The 21827-nt window shown below is 37.6% G+C and overlaps 2 protein-coding genes across 9 annotated transcripts in view; one reads left to right on the top strand and one right to left on the bottom strand.

The window, feature by feature from the left end:
• The window catches only part of kcnab2a (potassium voltage-gated channel subfamily A regulatory beta subunit 2a), a 69142-nt gene extending 60868 nt beyond the window's left edge, over nucleotides 1–8274 (top strand). For all 6 annotated transcript variants that reach the window (XM_086086091.1, XM_086086087.1, XM_086086090.1 and 3 more), the window contains 2 exons: nucleotides 3257–3345; nucleotides 4867–8274. In XM_086086091.1, coding sequence (XP_085942217.1) covers nucleotides 3257–3345; nucleotides 4867–4956 — 179 coding nt within the window. In that variant the 3' untranslated portion in view covers nucleotides 4957–8274. The remainder of the gene's footprint in view (nucleotides 1–3256; nucleotides 3346–4866) is intronic.
• A 1214-nt stretch (nucleotides 8275–9488) lies between these two features.
• Nucleotides 9489–21827, bottom strand: part of megf6b (multiple EGF-like-domains 6b) — a 54227-nt gene continuing 41888 nt past the window's right edge. For 2 of the 3 annotated variants that reach the window (XM_086086819.1, XM_086086822.1), the window contains 20 exons: nucleotides 21302–21427; nucleotides 21099–21230; nucleotides 19743–19871; nucleotides 19548–19679; nucleotides 18389–18517; nucleotides 18184–18312; nucleotides 17031–17159; nucleotides 16822–16950; nucleotides 15379–15507; nucleotides 15181–15309; nucleotides 13984–14112; nucleotides 13763–13894; nucleotides 13389–13517; nucleotides 13164–13292; nucleotides 12048–12176; nucleotides 11825–11953; nucleotides 11358–11486; nucleotides 11154–11282; nucleotides 9892–10020; nucleotides 9489–9764 (listed from right to left, as the gene is read on the bottom strand). In XM_086086819.1, coding sequence (XP_085942945.1) covers nucleotides 9700–9764; nucleotides 9892–10020; nucleotides 11154–11282; nucleotides 11358–11486; nucleotides 11825–11953; nucleotides 12048–12176; nucleotides 13164–13292; nucleotides 13389–13517; nucleotides 13763–13894; nucleotides 13984–14112; nucleotides 15181–15309; nucleotides 15379–15507; nucleotides 16822–16950; nucleotides 17031–17159; nucleotides 18184–18312; nucleotides 18389–18517; nucleotides 19548–19679; nucleotides 19743–19871; nucleotides 21099–21230; nucleotides 21302–21427 — 2522 coding nt within the window. In that variant the 3' untranslated portion in view covers nucleotides 9489–9699. The remainder of the gene's footprint in view (nucleotides 9765–9891; nucleotides 10021–11153; nucleotides 11283–11357; nucleotides 11487–11824; nucleotides 11954–12047; nucleotides 12177–13163; nucleotides 13293–13388; nucleotides 13518–13762; nucleotides 13895–13983; nucleotides 14113–15180; nucleotides 15310–15378; nucleotides 15508–16821; nucleotides 16951–17030; nucleotides 17160–18183; nucleotides 18313–18388; nucleotides 18518–19547; nucleotides 19680–19742; nucleotides 19872–21098; nucleotides 21231–21301; nucleotides 21428–21827) is intronic. The other variant, XM_086086821.1, reaches the window with a different exon arrangement.

The following is a 21827-nucleotide window of genomic DNA, read 5'->3' as shown; positions in this document are numbered from 1 at the left end:
GATGCATTCTGCTGCTCTCTCTCTTTCTGTCTGTCTGTCCGTCCCCTCTGGCTCCGAGGGGCACAGGTCGTCGTTTTGTCCGTGTTTGTTTCCTGTGTGTTTGTTTGAGGCCAAGGCAGGGTTTCATCATATTGTATCCCACAAGGGGGGATGGTGTCTCGTTCTTCTATTTCGATGAAGTCATTAAAAAAAAAAAAAAAAATCAGATTCAATGTCATAAAAAAAAAACTGTTTATATTGAGCTGACCTTATTATCGGCACCTTATGAAAAACTCTTCTGGGCCTTAACTGAGTGTAGGGCTATGCAATTAATCAAAATTGAATTACAATTTCAGTTATTACTCTCCGCGACCCTTGTGAGGACAAGCGGTACAGAAAATGGATGGATGGATACTCTCCACAATTACAAAATTGCCAAAATAATAAAATTAAATATTATTAATATTAATTCTGAGTTGTTTAAATTAATAATATATTTGCATTTATTTTTAAAATGACTAATTTAATGAATCTAGTTTGGTTCAAAAGGAACTTGCGTAATTATAGTGTTATTTGTCTTAATATTTTTTACATTTTTAAACTTTTTCTTGTTTTTTACCAAAAAACAAAGGATTGCCTTAATTGTGATTTCAATTCTTACCAAATTAATATTTTCCTCATAATCGAGCAGCCCTAACTGAGTGTACATTCTTGTGGCGCATAAACACTTTAGAATAATCTAGTTGCCTCCATTCAATTATTGCAGATTACACAGACATTAAAAAAAATATCTTAAAATTATTTAAATTTACATTTAATTAATTATTAAATTAATTAAACACATTAACTCATTCACTGCCATGAATCCATTTAAAAAAGGATTATTAGAAATTCGGGGCATCAGGCGATTAAAATTTTAAATCGTAATTAATCGCATTGACTAGTTAACTCATGATTATATCAAAAACTTTATATCTGTTCTAAATGTACAATTAAAAATATTCTAGGTTTTCATACATTTGTTAACAAAAGTAGGAAAAAAAAGTTTAACTAATAGAAATAGTTAATTTTTTACGTTTATAGCCGTCAATGACAGTGAATGAGTTAATTTATATTAAATTATTTAATTTAGTTAGTTACTTAATTTTAATTTAGAAACTAAATTAAAAACGACTTTTGGGCTAATGATTAAAAACAAAATTTGCCTGTGCGAACACCCTGTTCCATATTTTGTTTGTTAAAGCGACATTAACTGTATCTCTAGATGTCGTTCTGTATCAGTAGTAATGTCAACCATGTGAAAGATCTAGAATATTCCTTTGAACCCATTATTCCAGCATTATAACCATCAACATACGGCCGTAACGTAAGTGCTTCTGCGGCGTGTTCATATCTATGCAAAGTTGCACGGTATTGCTTGGTGTCGACGTGCATTTTCTGAAGTCAGCAGCAGGATGGCGTGCTACACATAAATCCCACCAGTAGATCCATATTGACTGAGCAAAAAAACAAAAAAGTCAAAACAGGCGGCGCTCCTACGAAGGCTGTTACAGCATCTCGACTAGTCAACGCTCGACTTCCCGCTCATATTGCCGCGTAGATTTTTCACGCTGGCAGGAAGTCGGCGTTTATGGATTAGCTTTCACGGCCCATTAACGCACGCACTCGTCTCTCCCAAATTACCATAAATCCTCGGGGCAGTCCTAGCGGTGAAACGTGCGGCGATTTATGTCCTCCAGGTGATCATCTACATCACTGTGACACGCCACTATGGAATATTAACTATACAACAATGACTTCCTGCACAACCCGCTGCTTTGGGCTGCACCCTGGGGTGCTCCAATCCCAACACTGCGGCCACCTCCATCAATACTAATGTTTAATTCTCATTTAAGTTTTGCAATCTTAATCCTCTAAGATTTATTTATATTTATGTGTCCGTATATTATGTTATCTAGATGGATGGATGTTGAAGCTCATCTGTCCAAATATGGGCAATTTCATATTTTTCCACAGATCGATTCTAACGGTTCGTCTGTTACTTTGACAAGTTATTAGCCAATCTTAAAGAGCTCAACTGTCTTGAGAAATGTTGCATAACTCTCTTCTTCTTATTTCGCCTCAAGATTGAAAGTATGGATGTTTATTTTAGACCAAAAAAAAGCAAGAAAATGATACACGATTTGAGTACTCACAGTTTGTAAAATGAAATTGGCTGTAATGCTTCAGTGCTGAAGGTACAGTAAGTTTGCGTGCAGATTAATTTCTTCCTATTACACTGCTTAGCTCTTGATTTTATTTATTGCGTCATTGTCTCAAAGACCCTTGAAATCGACAAGCTCAGTGGATCTCAAATGGGGGTACGTGTACCCGTTGGGGTACGTGAAGGTACTCCGGGGTGCATGTGAGATTAAAATATATTATATAATTTCAATGTCCTAAAAATCCAGCATCTGCCCCATTCCAGAATGGTTTGACCCAACTTGTCATATGACACCTAGAATCACTTGTCAATCACTTGAAACTTTTATTTAAAATTCAGTTAATTCTTTTTAGAGAACATAGCTTTACTATGAGCCTAAAGGAGGACAAATGTGCACAAATCTTTATTTATAATTAAATTATTATTTTTTTCTTAGTGATATATTTTTATTTCCAAATAGTTCAAGAGACCACATAAATACAAAGACAGTTCCAAATTTTACAAAAAAAAATCAGACAATGATGGCGCAGCACTTAGTTTAAATTTTATTTATTTATGTGTTTTGTTTTTTCATCAGAAATTATTCGCGCTGATTAGGGGGTATTGTCTGAAAATATTAGGGTGTACGTCACTGAAAAAATAACTTGAACGATGCAGTATTCAAGCAAAATGGCGTTTTTGTTACCTTGAAAAATAATTGGTTTTGGTGACGTAAAAATTCCGCCTGTAAAAGAAAATATGAGCAGTACAGAAAATAAATTTTACACCTAAAATTTACTGTCAATAGCATCTGTATCATAACTCATAACTATTTTTTATTTTATTTATTTATTTATTTTGGGGGGGAGATGGGGTCAATAATGGGGAAAAAAATATATGTGATAACCAATGAAAATAACCAGAGAGGACAGATTTACTTTCAAGGGTTGCCATTACAAAACCATCAAATACTGTACTGGTCATTCTCAACACGCCGATGTTGCCTTTGCTCTTTAGCAACATGCGCTAGGTTGTTTATTTTGATGCTGTTTGCGTGCGTCATCGACGTCATCACTGTCCACTGGTCTCCTGCAGCGTGGTGTCTACGTAACGAGGGGGTGAGCTCTGTCCTTTTAGGGGCGTCCAACACCGAACAACTGATGGAGAACATAGGAGCCATTCAGGTGAGCTTCATCTGTGTGCGCGGGTCTTGTTTTTGCTACATTATGGGGCCCACCATTTCTGTGGGGCCCACAAGTCCAGACCTCCTTTTGAGGGGTCAAGACTTGGTTTTAGTAGCGTTTAGGTTTGAGTTGGATTTGGGGTTAAGGTTAGGGTAAGTACGAGGGTAGTAAATGCATTATGTCAATGGAATGTCCCCACTAAGATAGTAAGACAAACGTGTTTGTGTGCGTGTCCAGGAGGCTCATGCAGCTCCTCTCCTGGGAACACATGAGCCTCCGGGTCACTTTTCAGCAGCATGCTCCACTACCCCACCGTGCTACTGCCGCCTCCTAATAAGGTCAACACAGGAACACATCACTCGCCACAGGGGGGGGAGATACTTAAGGGCACCGCCCCCTCCTGCTGATAAGACTCACCCGATGGATGTTTCCAGTGGGTAGCGAGGGGAGGTACATCCTCTCCCTCATTTACACATCGCATCAGAGTATTCCCATTTTGAAATGTTAGGCTCACATTTACAGAGGGCAGTTTTCCTTGAAAAATACTTTTTCTTGTGAGGGGAATTAAATTAAGTATTATGTTTACATATACGGTACAATCACCTCCAAAAGTATTGGAACGGCAATCCGCTTCGCTCCCGGCTGTTTTACTGGATTTTGACTGATTTTGCAAGGCCCACAGAATGTTGTGTGTTCTATTGCTAAAAAAACATGGAACCTATCAAAATAAAGATTACAGTCTCTTCTTTCATCAGGAAAAAAAAAGTTGATTTGTATCTGTTTCCTTTTTACAGCAATTAGCATTAGAATATAGCTAAGTTTCATCATTATTCACATATCTGTTGAAAACACGAGCAAAAAAAGCTTGCTGCAACATAGCCCTGGCTGATCTCTTATACTCTGCTGCCACCTGCTGGCCGTATTTGTAATAACTACCATTGCTTTAAGCCACCTCTTCATGCCAAAAACAAAATGTTTAAACACATTTTTGGGAGGGAAAAACAAAGTATTAAAAACTTTTTTTTTTAATGCACGTTTTTGGGTTTGAATGATTTAAAATGTATTTGTATCAACTAATTTGAAACACACCTGCTATGTGTTAATTCTTTTGACGTTTAATGTTATGAGGACATCTTCAACATTTTGTCCACTGCACATATTCTTCCTCCTCTTTTTCTAATAAGTTTATTACTTGCATAATTTAAAATAGAAAAAAAGTATGACCCCTGTAGTTAGACATGAACAAAAATTCTGAATGTCATACGCAAACATTTATTAAATCGACGCCTTCTTAAAATAATCACCGAAGTCATTTTTTTTTTCAGATTCTTCAGGGAACACAACAAATGTAACCATTTGCATCACGAGAAGATGATTTAGGCAAAATATTAATTTTGCAAAAAGAAGAAAATATGATTTAATTATTTTAAGAGGGTGCCGAAATGCTTTATTTTAACGCATCTAGTTTATTGTGATCCACATATCTGATGTCAACTTTTTTTCCTCCATCTTCCTCTTCAGGTTCTCCCCAAGCTGTCGTCGTCCATCACACACGAAGTGGACAGCATCCTTGGCAACAAGCCGTACAGTAAAAAGGACTACCGCTCTTAACGCCCGGTAGCCGCAGCGCGTCCCGCCTTTTTGCCTGATCCTCCGTTTGCTTGAGCTTCAACTGAGCGAGACCCCCCTCCCCCCTCTCAAGCCCCCCGTCCCCCCCCCCCCCCCCTAACCCGCTCCCTCCTTCAACCTCAACCCTCCTGGCGCATGAGTGTGGTCGCACCAAATGGCCACCAGGGGGCTCCCTCGCTCACATTTCCAGGGATATAAGAAAAAATGGCGTCTCTTGAGAGCTTTGCGAATCAGACGTTCAATAGGAAAGCAAGTGTGTGGGGGGGGAATAATAATAATAATAAGCACACGCTGGCTCGGGTGCGCGGATGTTATTCTGCCACGCCCAGCGAGCTGACGGTCATACGTGAAGAACACGTGTTCTCGTGTTATCCTCCACGTCGTCTTGTGTTTGTGTCTTTGTCTGACAACAATCAGCACTTTAGTATGGTCAGTGTCGCTAGCCAACCGCATTGTTAGCCCGCACACATTGCACTAGACAAGAAGTGGCCTCCTGCTAGTTTCCACAACTTCACATCCTCCAGCTTTACCGTTTTTTTTTTTTTTTTTTGTTTCATTTGAGATGCTCCACACTACTGCTGCCTTTTTCTTTTTTTTTTATACCCCCCGGGGCTCCTCCAACATCCTCATATGTATAGTTTTTATGCATGTGTCTTTAGCTTTAACATTAACTTGAGCTGTAAGATTTAGCTCAAGGAAGCAGCTAGCTTTAGCGTCAACGTGAGCCGGATGGAACGATTCTGTTGGCTCTTGACATATGTGTCTTTAGTTTTTAACGTTAGCTTCAGCAGTCACTTTAGCTTTAACATTAGCTTTAGCTAGAGAAGCAGCCATCTTGGCTCCTGTTCACTATCATGGTGTGTGAATTTCACGTGCCCATGTCTTTTGTGTTCTACTATTAATTATTAGGAAGTGGCCATCTTGGCTCCTTTTTGCCCTCAGTGGGGGTTAACGTGCCACCGTCTTCAGCTTTAACTGCTTTAGCTTTAATGTTAGCTAAAGGAAGTGTGCATGTTCTTTAGCATCAGAGGGTGTTAAAGGGGAACCAAACCCAAAATATTTTTTTCCCAAGAAGAAAAATGTCCAGCTGTAGTCAAAGACCATTACTGTGATTAATTGTGGAATACGAATTAAATGGAATCATTAATCGCGTCACATTCTTGTGAATTTGGACGCAGAGAAGTGAAAAAGAAGCAAAAATGGCTTCCCCTGTAGTTGAGTAGATGCGATATTTGAAATGTACAACAATGTTTTGACATCTTGGGTTTAGTTCCCGTTTAATGTTTGTCAGCGTGTTAACATAACTAGGTTTTTTACTCAATTCTAATGTTAGCTTTAGCTTTCACAATTAACAGCATCTTTAGCATTAGGTAGAGAAAGCAGACGTTTTTAACTGTTCCCCATCAAAGTGCGTTAAGGTGCCTGTGTCTTTTAATTTTAACTAGAGCATGTTATTAAGTCCGGGTCTTAAAGGTTACCTAAAGCTATTCTAGAATTAGCATTAATGTTAGTTAAAGGAACAGTTAACACCACCAAAAGGTATTTTTCCCCCTTTTATATCAGCTGCTGTTTTAAAGTTAGCAAGAGGGAAGTGGCCATGTTAGCGCAGAGGGTTAACGTTAACGTTGGCTCATTTTCGGTATCAGGTGTCGGTGTGCTTGTGTCTTAGCTTTAGCGTTAGCATGTGGTACTGGTCATTTTTGCTCATGTTGTCCATTAGAACGAAAGGAAGCAGGCTCTAGCAGCTTGCCATCAAAGCTTTAACATTTGTGCGAGAAAGCGACGATATTGGCTGACTGTCGAAGGATATTTGCACACCTGTGTCTTTTAGTGTTACCGGTAACTTAAGCTAAGAGGAAGTGACCGTCTTTGCTCTCGTTTTCTTGGCCTGAGATTGTTTTGAGTGTTTTGCCTTATTGCGTCTCACTCTCACCCGCCGCATACATCAGATTCATGATCCCCTGTCACGATGTTTTTAGTGCGTACAGAAACACAAATAATACTTTTATTCGGATCACGTTGAAATTTAGCATTGTGGTAAAAGTGCTTAAGGTGTCAATGCGGGCCAAAAGGGGTATCTTATTTCAATTTTAAACAGTTTTTCTTAGCTTGAAAAAAAATGAACCAAAAAAAAACATGCATGTCATATGCATAGGTGGTATAATTAAGAACTGGAGGATCCCCAGGGGGGTATACTGGGGCCATTTAAGATTAATCTAGTATTAGTTGCAAGTGTGACCTTGGCATGAACACGTTGCTAACTTGCTACAGCAATGGTTTGTATGAGGAATTTACTTTTTTTTTTTTTTTTTTTTTGTGGCAGCAGCTCAGGGAAGCGAGCCGGTCTTTTTTGGGGGGGCGGTGGATATGTACTGAAATGTGTGAGTGTGAGGACAATATTTATTTTGAGGGGCAAGCAACGATCCCTCCGACGACGCCAGTGATGGACAAAAATGTTACAATAATCATAGAACAGGAAATGGAATTGAAAAGGATGCATGCGCCATCCTGACGGCTTAGTACGATATCGGCAGTTAAATACATGTGCATATGCAAATTATTATTAACGCTAGAGCCGATTCTGACATGAGTAGCTAGGCTTGCATCTTATTTGTAGCGCTGTCATTTAAGTGCAACCTTGGTTTAAAAAAAAAAAAAAAACAGGCAGTTTTTGACTTGACAATCGTCAACACGCCGCCCATTTGCGGGAGCCTCAACCCCCGGGATCACGAGCCCTTCTTTGCTTGAGAGCACAAGTGAAGCCTCAGTCAAGACATCTGTTAGGTTTGAGCAGAAAAGGGGAAGGCTCGTGTGATGATTTTGTGTGTGTGTGTGTGTGTGTGTTGACGTCTTTGTTTGCTGTGTACTCAAGGAAGTGTCCCGTCATCCTCATGGTGGAGGTGACTTCTGCAATGGAAGCGCAAAAGAAGAGAATCTATTTTTATGTTTTCGCCTGTAACAATTCATCATGATTCATCATCTTGGCTGCGTTACCCCCCCCCCCCCCCCCCACACACACACACACACACATCTCGATAGGACTGACAAGTTGTGTTGTGATTGTGGAGAAAAACGGCCGAGAGAGACAAAGATCTCGTGTACATAATGAGACCCGTGTATATATTATACATACATTATATTCCAGTAGTGATCGCCTCTGCCTTTTTTCTTTATTTTTGATTCATTTTTTTTTAAATGTTCTTTTGCAGGCGTTGCTAACTGCACTGTGCTTGAATCTGAATTCTAGACAAGGATGTACAGCTTCATCGTCATTAAAAAAAAAACATGAAGAATGGCAAATGACAAATGTGTGTGTGTCTTTGTGCAGCTCGATATTTGTGGAAATTGTATAGTAACAATTTCGACAAAATGGCATCTTCCTTTATTATCACAGAGTAAGGCAGACTAAAGTACATGATGGTTCAGTTGAGGATTTTTTTTCCCATTCTCATAGTACGACAATTGCAAATATCTAATTAAAAGGGCATTTAAAAACGGATTTTTTTTCCATCTGTTTTTTTTAACTTAACGACAACCATAGTTCCGTAATTATTTTTCACAAAAATACATAATTCTCAAATCAGTATCTTTATGAAAGAATACTTGTATGACTGAAAAAAAAGTTATTTTTACTCACCCCCCAAAACTAGGACCTTTTGCCATTACTTTTTTATTTTTTATCACAGTTCCATTTTCCAAAATAAATGCACAATTTTCAGAATATCAATTATCACATTGCGAAAAATACAATTGTCATAAGACTGTTCTGTTAATGTCTTCCATAATTTTTATTCTCACTTTTTTTTAAGTCTTGTGATGTTTAGTTTTTAGTATTCCCCCCACCCCCCCCCCCCCCCCCCCCGCCATTTGGCCCCAGTATTCCTCTATCATCAAATGAAATAAAGAGAACTGTTACTTTTAAAAAGTAACTGAGTTAGAAATTGAATTACTTCATAATAAAAGTAACTCGTTCCAGGCAAAGTAACTATTTTCACTTCTTTTTTTTAAACGTTTTATCTCAAATTAAATAAAAATGGATTTTTACAATTTTTTTTTAAATATTATTATTGTTACTATATTTTTAAGGGAATTCAAATTATGTCCAGCCTATAGGGTGTTTATTGTTGTGAATATTTATGTCACACAAATGCCTCACTCCATAATGACATATATAATAATAATAATAATAATTCATTAAATTTGGAGTGGTGATATATGTTCTATCAGTGCTAATAAAAAAAAAAATACTGGATATAGAGTGATTTGTGGCACATATGTATAGGTAATTATAGGTAATTTGTCACATTTCACATACAATAACGATAACGGTAGTTAGAATAGTCCGCTCATGAAAAAAAAACAAAAATACAGTAACTTCACGCCATTAGTTTAAACGCCGTTATTCCCAACACTGGAACTAACTGACTGAGAATAACATTTGAGTGGTTGAAAATGAGGACACGAGGTGAAAAGTTGCATAGTAACTGCAAATAAGGACAACACGCGGCAGCACATTTCAGTACAAAATATTATATTTACAATCGCTGCAAAATGTATTTCAGGAGAAAAATATGAAACACAAAATACCAAAGTGCAGTAAAAAATAATACATCTTTGTGTTCCACTTGTTAAAGCTCAAGTCCCAGAGTGGAATCTCAGTCTTTCCATGTAGAATTGTTCCATCCAGCTTCCAAACAAACTTCCACTTGAGTTGGGCGGGGGGCGCTATAACGAGTTTTCATGCGTTGAGCTTCCCGTGCTGTTCCCCAGAGAAAGATGTGGTGGTCCTCCTGAGGATACACAAACACACACATACACACACACACACACACACACACACACACACACACACACACACGTGTGAGGATGTGTGTAGCACATTTGAAGAAAATTACCTTGGGTAAGAATGGAGCTGACCTTCCTGACAAGAGAACCCGACCCACATGTGCGTGCAGCTGCAGCGGCCGTTGATCGGGTCGCAGCGGGCGTCGTGCTGGCATTCGCAGCTCTGCGCGCAATCGGGCCCGAAGCGATCCTCTCGGCACTCTGTCACGAGTTCAGAACTCACTCAATGTGGAAGTCATGGACGACGGAACCAGTCAACTTTTTCTTCTGGATGTTTGTGGATATTTTCGTTCATGCAGGTTATTTTATTGGCGGGTCAGTGACGCGATCGCCTCCGGACTGTTCTGGTTGCCTCTCATCCAAGCAGGTTGCATCTTTTCAGTATGTTCATTTACTTCATCGAAGGCTGGAAAGGGTTCATATTTTGTTGAATCTAAATTTGATATAATTCATTCACTATTCATGTTTGAAGAAAATTACTCAAAACAGGAGAAAAATCTAATGTTTTTAAAAAAAATACTTTAGTAAGGAAAATTATTTACCATCACTTTTGAATATTTCCCATGTTTAAATGTTTTTTTTTCTTTCTTTTTTTTAAAACTCATAATCATTATCCAGGGACACTCATATTCGCAGATTTCTTTCAATTAAAAGTTTCCCCCAGTTTTTCACGGAAAACTCATATTAAATGTTTATCAGCGTTTTCAATGGGTGACAATTATCCTCGGATTCCACTATTTTAAAATGACTTATTATTATTATTGTATTGAAAATAACTACAACAGAAAATTTTATATATATATATATATATATATATATATATATATTAAATTGGGAAATAAAAATAATTAAGTTGTGTATATATAATACATATATACAGTATATATTTTAAACTCTTTTTATATATTGTTTTTTTTATTCATAATATAAAAAAATAATAATAATCTACCCAAAAATGCTAACTACAATGAAAATTGTAGGCAGCATTTTTGGTAATGTTTTTTTTATTTTTTAACAAAACCAAATCTTATACTATAAGAAGAGAAAATATATGTTTTTAAATTATTTGTTTGCCTTTGTAAAATAATTACTCATAAAAAAAAGAAATACTGTTTTTACACTGCATAAATATAAAAACAATACTAATTTTAAAAAAAATAATAATAAATTAGGAACTGAACAGAAAATACAAACATTGTAATTTTTGGGGTGAGGGGGCTTTTTGGAAAAAATATTTTTCATATTATTTAAAAAAATATATATATAATACAAAGACCTAATGAATGAAAATGAAAGCAGTGCCCTTTAAGAGAATCAAACAAGTGTGATCTCACCCAGGTCACATCTGCGTCCGGTCCTCCCGGCCGCGCACAGACACCTTCCTGTGACGGGGTGGCATGTTGCGTTGCCCTCGCAGTCGCACACATTAGCGCAGCCGCTGCCGTATGTGCCTTCTTCACACACTGACCACAAACAGTCACGACGCGGATGATCCACAAGAGGGCAGCTCTTAACTTGCGTTGTGTGACAAGACTCACCTTTTTGGCAGCGATCGCCATGACGCCCGGCGGGACAAACACACTGACCGGTCGCCGGCTGGCAGGAAGCTCCGGCCTCGCAGTCGCACTGCAATTGACACAGCGCCCCGTACAGACCCGACGGACAAACTGAGGAATGCAACATAGGACGCCATTTGCATGTGGCATCTGTAAAGCTGTGTCATTTACGATGGAGTTGAACCACAAAATGTTGTCTCTATTTCACAACTGCAGGTTACTGTAGTTGTGAAACTCTTCTTTGTTTGTGTGTGCATGTCTGTATTATACTGCCCCCTGGTGGCCCGCATGCGAATAGCAAAAATCTGCTTCTAATTTACCTTTATAAGTACATTTAAAAAACAATTGAAATTGAAGAATTGAGTTATGTTATATCCTAGCTCGAATAGGGACCTGCTAGCATTTGCAGTTCAGTAAAGGAGTGTTGTATTATTGCGTTGTTTTCTCACCGTGTTCACACGCATGCCCGTAGTATCCCGGCGCACAGTGACAGGCGCCGCTCACTCTGTCACACGTGCCATTATTTTGGCACTCGCACGTCTGCTGGCAGTCGGCGCCATACGTACCCGCCGGGCATGCTGGGACGCAAGAAAAACAGAAGAAGAACAGTGGTCATCGCGTGAGGGCTCCTTCTCGATTATTTGGGAGTGGGGTTTTTTTTGTTTTTTTTACCGAGGTCACAGTGTCGTCCGGTCCATCCAAGGCCGCAGGCGCACTTGCCCGTCACTGGGTGGCACGCGGCACCGTTGCTGCAGTTGCAACGGCTCACGCAGTCTGAGCCGAACCAGCCCGGAGGACAATCTAACCCGCAAAACACAAACACACACGTACACGTTGTTGATGAAGTTTACAACCACATTGAACAGGCTTTTTCATTCATTGTTTTTGTTGTAAATATTTTGCAACTTTGTAATATTTTTTTATTGATTTCACTTTTGTGATATTTTTGTCATAAATTATAACATACCTTTAAAAAAATAAAAATAAATACAATAATACCCAATATGTCACTGTTTTTACAAAGACCAAAAGTTAAAATACTTTTTTTTTTTTTTTACAAATTTATGACAAAAATAAATATTTGTATTGTAACTTTTGGTCTCTGTAAAAACTGTAATATATTGGGTATTATTGTAATTTTTTTTATTATTATAAGGTATTAATGCTTGTTTAGTTTTTTTAAATCAATTTCACATGACATTAATTGTTATTGTTTTGCTAATATTCCAATTTTCATTTAATTTAAATTTTTATTTATTTTTGAATAAGGATGTTTTTTTGGTAAATTTTTCCAGTTTTAATTTTTTTTTAATGACAGAAAACAAATATTTAAAAATACAACAGAAAATAAAAAAATACACAAAAACCAAAACTCCCCCCAAAAATTGTCAGTTTATTTTTTCAAATAAATGCAATACGCTTCCGTAGTGTTTGAATCATGCTTTACACATAAAGCATAGCTGTTTTAAACTGTTTTTGCTTTTTTTTTTAAATTATACATTGTTTTATGTTTTCAAAATCTTTGTTTAAGTTATTTATGCATTATAAAAACAAGCAGGTTTCATATATATATATATACATATATATATATATATATATACATATATATATATATATATATATATATATATATATATATATATATATATATATACACATTTTATCATTAAATCTTATCTAAAGCTTTATTAAAAAATGCATCAACTCAAAAATTTGTGTTTTAAAATATTTTTTTGTAAAAAAAAAAAAATATATATATATAAATATATATATATTCGGGGTACTCACCGTGTGCGCAGTGCTCTCCTCTCCATCCAAGCGGGCACACGCAGCGACCGGTTTCCGGGTGGTTCCTGGCTCCGTCTCCACAAAGGGCCACCTTAGCGCAGTCGGCTCCGTAGCGGCCGTCGGGACACGCTATTGTCATGGCAACCAACCATAAGTTACATGCCGATTCTTCATCACGAAACACCTGTTGTAGTATTACTCTTGTTTTGTTCTTTCAGGACTCACTGATGTTGCAGCGAGCGCCGATAAATCCTACGGGACATTCGCAGGCGCCGCTGGACGGCACGCACACGCCGCCGTTTTCACACTCGCACTCCCGCTCGCAGTTTGGACCGTAACGACCCGCTCCACATGCTGAACACACAAAAACAGTTTACATACATATACATATGTCTTGAGATATAAAATGAGAAAAAGAGTACGTTATAAAAACATACAGTAAAAAAAAAACGTATTCAAATAATTTGAACTCAACTGGTATATTACGTATTTTGGCCACCAGGGGGGTGTATAATATTTACATACGTATATAAATAAACTCTTCTAAATTCAGAAATCTGCAGTAACATTAGCCTAACGTTGATTTTCATGAGATTTACTTTGGTCACATTTGGGCCCGTGGAAGCCCGGAGCACAGTAGCACGATCCCGACACCGGGTGGCACAGTTGGTTGGTTTGGGAGCACTGGCAAACCTCATTGCAGTTGGGGCCGAAGGTTCCAGGGAGGCAAGCTGACATCAGAGAGAAAAAAGCCACAGGTTGCCACGTACGAGTATTTGTTCAGTGCGGCCTCCCGGCGAAGCTGATGATGAGAACTCACTTTGCTCGCAGCCGTTGCCGGTGAGTCCCGCCCGGCAGCCGCACTCCCCCGACACGTGATGGCAGGAAGTGCCCGGAGAACATCTGCAGCGCCGCGTGCAGCCCGGCCCAAAAGAACCTGGCAGACAGACTGCAAACAACAACATTGTTAGCAGATTAAGGTTGTTGTTTTTTGTAATGTAACACATAGGCCTATAAATTAAAATGTCATTTTCCATACTTTAAAGAAAACATTTAAACGGAAAATATGAAAATTTACTTTCATTTTTAAATGCATTATTTTCAATTATTAAATTAACTTAAAATAGACACATTTATTTATTTTTTTAAATAAAAAATAAATAAATGTGTATTTTACCATTTAAAAACATAAAATTTAATAAATATCATAAGCATTATTATTATAAGTAGTAGTAGTAGTATTATTAATAGTAGTATTTTAAACAATTTTTTAAATTACATTTGCCATAAAAAGTTAAAATTTAAATACATAATGCAGCTTTCCCATTTTTTAAAAATAATTACATTTACTTTGTAGGTAAAATAATAAAAATAACAATAAGAATAAAATACTGTATGTTCATTTATTTTCCAAATAAAATGTTTAAACCTCTCGGTATTATGAAATAAAATACATTTATTTTATAACATCAAATATGTTTGTTTGGTTTTTTTTTTTTAATAAAAGGGAAATGCAATGGACATAAAAGTCAGTGTTAGCTTCTGCTAAGGAAGTGAAAAAGAGTCAGGAAAAGCCTACTAGAACAGCTGAACTTTATCTGGGGTTAATCCAAAGCACTTTTGATTTGACATGAGCTTGAATCTGATTGGTTAATTTTGAACACATTCATTTATTTTAGTCAATTTTTTGCGTTAATTTTAAAGGCACACATTTTGAACTGGGGATGTGCAGCCATATACACCCAGTTATGGGAGGGTGTGCACACTTGTGCAATTTGTCCCAGTTGTTTACTTACACTTGTGAAAAGTTTTTTAAATTATTATTTTTTTCAAATGAGTTGTACTGGTTACAAAAAAATTATTGTAATGATTTATTTCAAACTCATTTTTGATGTTACAAAAACCTTGCATATGAACAGGGGTGTGTAGACTTTTTCTATCCACCGTAATTGAGAAAAATCGCAATAGAGTTCCTATCATGCATATTCGTCGCGTCTTGTGAGATTTCTTGGTGTACCTTTGTCACAGTGTTTTCCTCTCCACCCGGGTGGGCACTGACAGTCGCCCGTCACGTGGTGGCACGACGCCCCGCGCCCACACCGACACCTTTCCTCGCACCCGAGCCCAAATGTGCCCGGCTCGCATGCTGGAAGTGCAAATGACAGTCACAAAAGACACAAATGCAAAAAAAAGCATTGGCTGGTCGGACGTTCACGTTTGTGGCAGCGTTCTCCCGTCCATCCGCCGGCGCAGCTGCAGCCTCCCGTCTGTCCGTCACACCGGCCGCCGTTCTCACACTCACACTTGCGCTGGCAGTCGGACCCGAAGCGTCCCGCCGCGCACTCTGTGAAGAGAAACACGACGCCCAAGACGATGATGACAAAGTGCAGGCAGCATTTTGCTGCTGACGGCTACAAAATGTTCCCAAATAGGAATTTGCATTTGGACTGAGCGCGGAGAATTTTCTGGAATATCAACACACACCGTCTGAGGATGGAAGGTAAGATAAGATAAGCGAATACACATGCTGTTATATACAAATGGCTCTGAGTCGCATGTGATTCTTATTTATTTATTTGTTTATTTATGATTGATCCACAAGGCTACCTGAGGTCATTGTTTAAAATATCTCTTTATTTGCTATTTTCATTTATATTGATGATTTTAAAACTAACTTTTGATTTGATTATTCGTTTGTTTTTGGAAATATTTTCATTTGTTTATTGTTATTATTGTTGTAATTTTAATTTTAGTTTTACATATATTATTACATTATTTACATTTACATGATATATGTACTTTTTCATTTTTATCTTTTTAACTGTTCGTTTTTAAATATCTATGTTTTTATTACATTCATTTGTTGTGTTATTATTTCATTATTGATTGTTTCATTTGATCTGATTTTAATTTAGTTTTAAATATTTTAACTTTTTCGTTTTTTATGTTAAAAATGTTATTCTTTTATTCATTTTTGTCATTAATTTCTTTTAATATTATTTTTGAAGTCATTTATTAATAGTATTTTTATTTCATTAATGATTTTTTTTAACTTTTATTTGAAATATCTTAGATTTTCTTAATTTATTATTATTTTAATATTCTCTTCATTTTTTTTATCCAAACGTGTTATTTTGGCTTTCAATTTATTTCTGTCATAGAAATTTGACTTTTTTTTTTTTAAAGAATCCCATTGACTTTCAGTTATATGGAACTCAAGCCTGCTCAAGGTTAACTTGTTTTTCAAACTTTTATGCCACTCACTAAGCTTAAAACATCCTTCTGTAGGCTAAATGAACATTTTACGATGGCCACAGTTTGACCCTAAAAACAAGATGAATTTGCTTTACATGATTTCCTATTGGAAAAACTGCCTTGTCATTTCCACTGTATTATTTTGGACCACCCCCAACATGCTGCGTACGTTCCAACTAAATAAGCAGCAAGCGATATTAAAAAGCGTAATAAGCAACAACTGCTCGTAAATTGGAACTGCGCAAGAACACACACTGAGTGAAGTAATGAGCTGAGCCGAAGGAGGCGAAGAGCAAGCACACTTGTTGGATGTCGAAAGTTCATCCAGTGGACTGGATGGCGGCCAAACGTCCCGAAATAAAAACGAAATAAATCTCACATCTATTTGGAGACTTCCTCTTACCCATTTCACAGGCGGTTCCGGTCCAGCCGCTGGAACAAGAACACTTTCCGCTGCTTTTATCGCACGTTGCTCCGTTCTGACACAAGCAGCGGTGCCGACAGTCGGCGCCGTAGAACCCCGCCGGGCATTCTGGGAAGGAAAGCACCCAGCTGTTACTAAACCGCAGTTGTGGGAAGCAAAAATGCCGGTCGTCACTTTTGTGCACACACCTTGTGCACAGTCGGGTCCGCTCCAGCCCGGCGTGCACGAGCACAGCCCGCTGGCCGGGTGGCAGACGCCGTCGTTACGGCAACCGCAGGTCAGGTTACAGCCGTTGCCATGGAAACCGTTTGGGCAAGCTGCCAATGAGAAGGAGGAAGATGGTTACCTCCTCATGCACTCTGATCATCAAAAGTAACAAGTCCAATTTAGTAAGTGAAACACATGACGCACAAAAGCACTAGCTTTTTTTGTTCTACATTTTCCAGCCATGAACAGAATCTTTTTTTCATCGAAATACTACACAAAATACCACAGCAGTTAAAGTTTTTTTTTTCCACATTTGATGGTACAGACACACCCAAAAATGGACTAAAATGAATAATAATAATGTTTTATCTCAAAATTCTGCACAAATTACCTTATAGCTGCAAAGAAAGAAAGGTTTGAAGAAAAAAAAGCATTCACTTCCTTTATAATATGTTTATTTCAAATTTATTTAAAAAAAAACAAAAAAAGCTTTTACACATTGAATTTTTTTTTTTTTTTTATGAGACAACCTTATTCCAAAATTGATAACATTCATATATTCCCTCAACATACTAAAACAAAACAAAAACATTTATTATTATTATGATTATTTTTCTAAATTTATGTCAAATTAAACTGCATATCGGAAAATCTTAACCAATACTCAAAATTGTTATAATTCATAGAAAATGTCTGGAACGAAAAAAAATTTGTGGGGGGGGGAGGTATTTTTTTTTGCACTTTTTTTTAAGACTACCACAAAAACACACCACACCAGTGAAGAAGTTTTTATTTTAATTAATGTTTTTTCAAAATGTATGTCAAAATAAACTGTAAATCGGAAAATCTTAACTAATAGTCACATTTTGGGGGGGGGGGGGGGGGTATTTTTTTGCAAAGATCACTTCATCTTTTTATGTTACAGTTGTATACCAAAGTTGATTGAATTTGTATTTTCTAAATACCCAACAGCAACAAAGTCAAAACACATTTTAGCTGTTAAAAAAAAAAAGTAATGCAAAAAATAAAGGACTTGCAAATGAATGTAGTTCGATTTTTTTTTTTAAACCTTTTCACCTTGCATTACATTTTTTCCCCGCATTTTGTTCTATTTGTTTACGTGTCTTCACTCACTTTGGTTGCAAAACGGTCCAATCCAGCCACCGGGACACGAACACAGCCCGCTGACCGCGTCGCAGCTCCCGCCGTTATGACACGCACATTTCTTCTGACAGTCCAGTCCAAAGAAACCCTGAGGACACGCTGAGACATATCATGATTGACATGTCCGCTCCGCAAAACGGCAAGGAGTAAATCTGCGAGACGTGAGGTCTCTTACGCTTTTCGCAGAAGGTTCCGGTCCATCCCACCCGGCAGGTGCAAGCGCCGCTCACGTGGTCGCACAACGCCTGATTGTCGCACCGGCATCGCTGACGACAAGCCAGACCAAACGTTCCCGCTGGACACTCTGGCAAATAAACGACACAAATTGATTAGCATTTAATACGTGTTGTATAGAATTGTAGACTTTTATGAATGGTTAATATAATACTCCATCCAATTGTTTGGAATTTTTTTAAGCAAATTTACTGAAAATGCGCAAAACGAACATGCGACTTATGCACGTTTTGCGAATATTGAGAGGGGACTCCGCCGCTGTATCTTTCATGTATCATCGTTATTACTGCGCAAGGAACTTGTTTATAACCTACGGCAAAATGCAAAACATAAATACGGACCAGGATTATAATAGTTTTAGATTTTATAGTTAGTTTTCATTTCATTTTGACTTTTGTTTTTTTAATTCAGTTAGTTTGAATTACTTTTTAGAGCGCGGTTTATTCTTTCTTTCTTTTTTATTTATTTTTACTTTTCAGAAAATGTTTTGTTTGAGTTTAGTTTTAGTATTAGTTTTATTAGTTTTAATATTAGTGTGTGTGTGTGTGGGGGGGGGGGGGGGGTCCCAAAATATGGAGTATTTGTCAAGTGCAAGATAAAAAATGGTTTAAAAAAATAAAATAAAAATCTTTAAAAAATTAATTTAAAAAAAGGTCACAAATCATTGTATAATAAAGACCCCGAAAACTGATATTGACAAAGATGAAAATGAAGGAAATTTTTTAGATGATTATATTTAGTTTGAGTTAATTTTATAAACATAAGATGTAGTTTCGGTTAGTTTAATTTTTTTTAAAGCATTTCCGTTTTTATTTTATTTGGTTAACTAAAACGTTCTTCAATTCAGCTTTAGTTATTTTTCTTAGTTTCTGTTAACTATAATAACCTTGATACGGACATACATGCAAGATTGTGCAGCCACCAAAACACAAGAACATATAACAATTCAAGATGTTTGAAGGAGTGCTCGCTGACTCCCAATTAAATTGCAATAATGACCGGAGAAAAGACTGTTAATGTGCCTCTGTAGGTGCTGATGTTTTGGTTCGCAACAGGTTTAACCGAACTTCAAGTCGAACAATGTTCCTGGTGGCACATACTCTCTTGGCACCGAGTCCCGGTGTAACCAGCCTGGCAGTTGCACCGGCCCGTCACCGCGTCACAGCTGCCGTCTCCATTTTGGCAGTCGCAGCTCTCGGCGCAGTCCGCCCCCCAGTGGCCCGTGTCGCACGCTGCCACAACAGAACATCGGTGTCATTGGTTGGATTTTTATGCTTTGGTTGAGGGGGCGCTACCTTTCCTGCAGTTGTGGCCAGTCCAGCCGGGAGCGCAGGCGCACCGCCCGCTCGCCGCGTCGCAACGAGCGTTGTTCTCGCACGCGCATTTCATCTGGCAACCTGGACCGAAACGGCCGCTTGGGCACGCTGAGGGGAGAACATCGCAACGTGCGGGTCACATGAGAGCTTCGTTGGAGCGGATGTCGCTTGCTGTGACATTCTTACAAAATGTCAACGTTTAAGTTTCGTCAGCTTCATAAACAGCCTTTCAGCCAATATGAATATTATATACAATAATTGATATATAATTGAATGTAAAGTTAACTAAGTGATTTGTTAAGTTCTTTGTTTCTTTGTAATAAAGTTCAGGGAGGGGGGGGGGGATTAAGAAAACATACACGTGCTCAATAAATCACCTTAAAATAATTATGATTTCAATTACATTCTTTTGTTTTACATATTTTCAAAAATGTTGACTATTATTTTATATTGTAACATTTTTTATTTTATTAAAAATTGTAAATGCACAGACAAATATTGTGCTGAAAACATACTTTATATTAAACGTTTTTATTATTTTCTTGAATATAAAATAAATCAATGTTTTATTTTTTTTGCAAATATGAATAATTTGTATAATTATCTGCAATATGGCATACAATGTGACAATAAATTGTGTGTTGATTAATATATGGAAAACCCACAAAAGTTCAAAAATACATTTATATTCTGGGATTTATTTTTACATGATTGTTTTTACCAAATACAGGCAAATAAACTGTCAACATTTTTAATGACAGTTGTGTCTTAAAGCAGGGGTGTCAAAATCATTTTAAATCATGGCTAAATTTCACCCAAATTTGATCTTAAGTGGGCCGGACTAGTATTTCCATGAACTAATAATCTATAAATATCAACAGGTAAAAATATTAACTTTTTTTTAAGTGGAAATAATTACAAGTACATTTTGAAAATATCCCCATTTATTATGATTAGTGTAATATGAAAGTTTGTATCAAAAATGAGCGCAAAAGCTTTGCATCCAATCCTGAGTAACAGACAAAATCATATAATATCATTTAAGTGGCCTTCAGTGTGCCCTCCAGTGGACAAAATTAGCAACAACCGTTAATTTGAGTGAAAGACTGCAGTTTTGTTCTGTCTTCGTGCGCCAGATTGGACTCCCTGACGGGCCAGCTCTGGCCCACGGGCCATATGTTTGACAGGTTCCGTTTTAAAGGGTTCAAGCATAGATCCTCGGAATTTTGTGCTGTAACCTGTTAATAAATACAGAGGCTATTTTGCTGTACTGTAATTTGATTGTATTTTCTTGCATTTTCACGAGTGTCGCGCTGCGAATGGTACGGCACTCACAGTCGTGGCAGAGCGTTCCCATGAAGCCGGCGGCGCAGTTACACGAGCCGTCGTGTTTATCGCACGCGCCGCCATTCTCACAAACGGGGCAGCTTTCTGAACAGCCCGCACCCCAAAAACCCTCCGGACACGCTGAAAAAGGATTGTTATGCATTATTCCTGTTTAGAATGTGACATTGTTGTGTTCAATTTGATCGGCTTACCGTTCTCACAATGCGGCCCAGAAATGCCGGCAGGACACCTGCACTGTCCCGACACTTTGTCACAGGGGGCGCCGGTGCAGTTACAAGGATGCACGCAGCCGGGTCCGAAGCTTCCTTCGGGGCAGTCTGGCAGACGGAAAACTGAATTTTTTTTATTACTCTCGACACTTAAAAATGTGAAGTAGCTGCTATTGTACTTTTCTTGATTATTTTTCTGTCAACAAGCGAAAGTTAACTCATTCACTCCCAGCCATTTTCACCGAAGCAACCCCCTTCGCTCCAAGCTGTTTTACTGGATTTGGACTGATTTTGCCAGGGCCACAGATTATTGTGTTCTGTTGCTATAAAACCTACCAAAAGAAAAGTCTTTCTTCAGGAAAATAAATATATTTGTATATGTTTCCGTTTTGCAGCAATTAGCATTAGAATATAGCTAAGTTTCATCATTATTCACAAACCTGTTGAAAACACTGGCAAAAAGAGCTAGCTGCAACCATGTCCCTGGTTGATCTCTTATACTCTGCTG

Source organism: Leptonotus elevatus, chromosome 10, assembly GCF_054856555.1.
Source record: "Leptonotus elevatus isolate MCC_2025b chromosome 10, RoL_Lele_1.0, whole genome shotgun sequence".
Taxonomy (NCBI): domain Eukaryota; kingdom Metazoa; phylum Chordata; class Actinopteri; order Syngnathiformes; family Syngnathidae; genus Leptonotus; species Leptonotus elevatus.
This window is presented reverse-complemented; position numbering and strand designations above follow the sequence as displayed.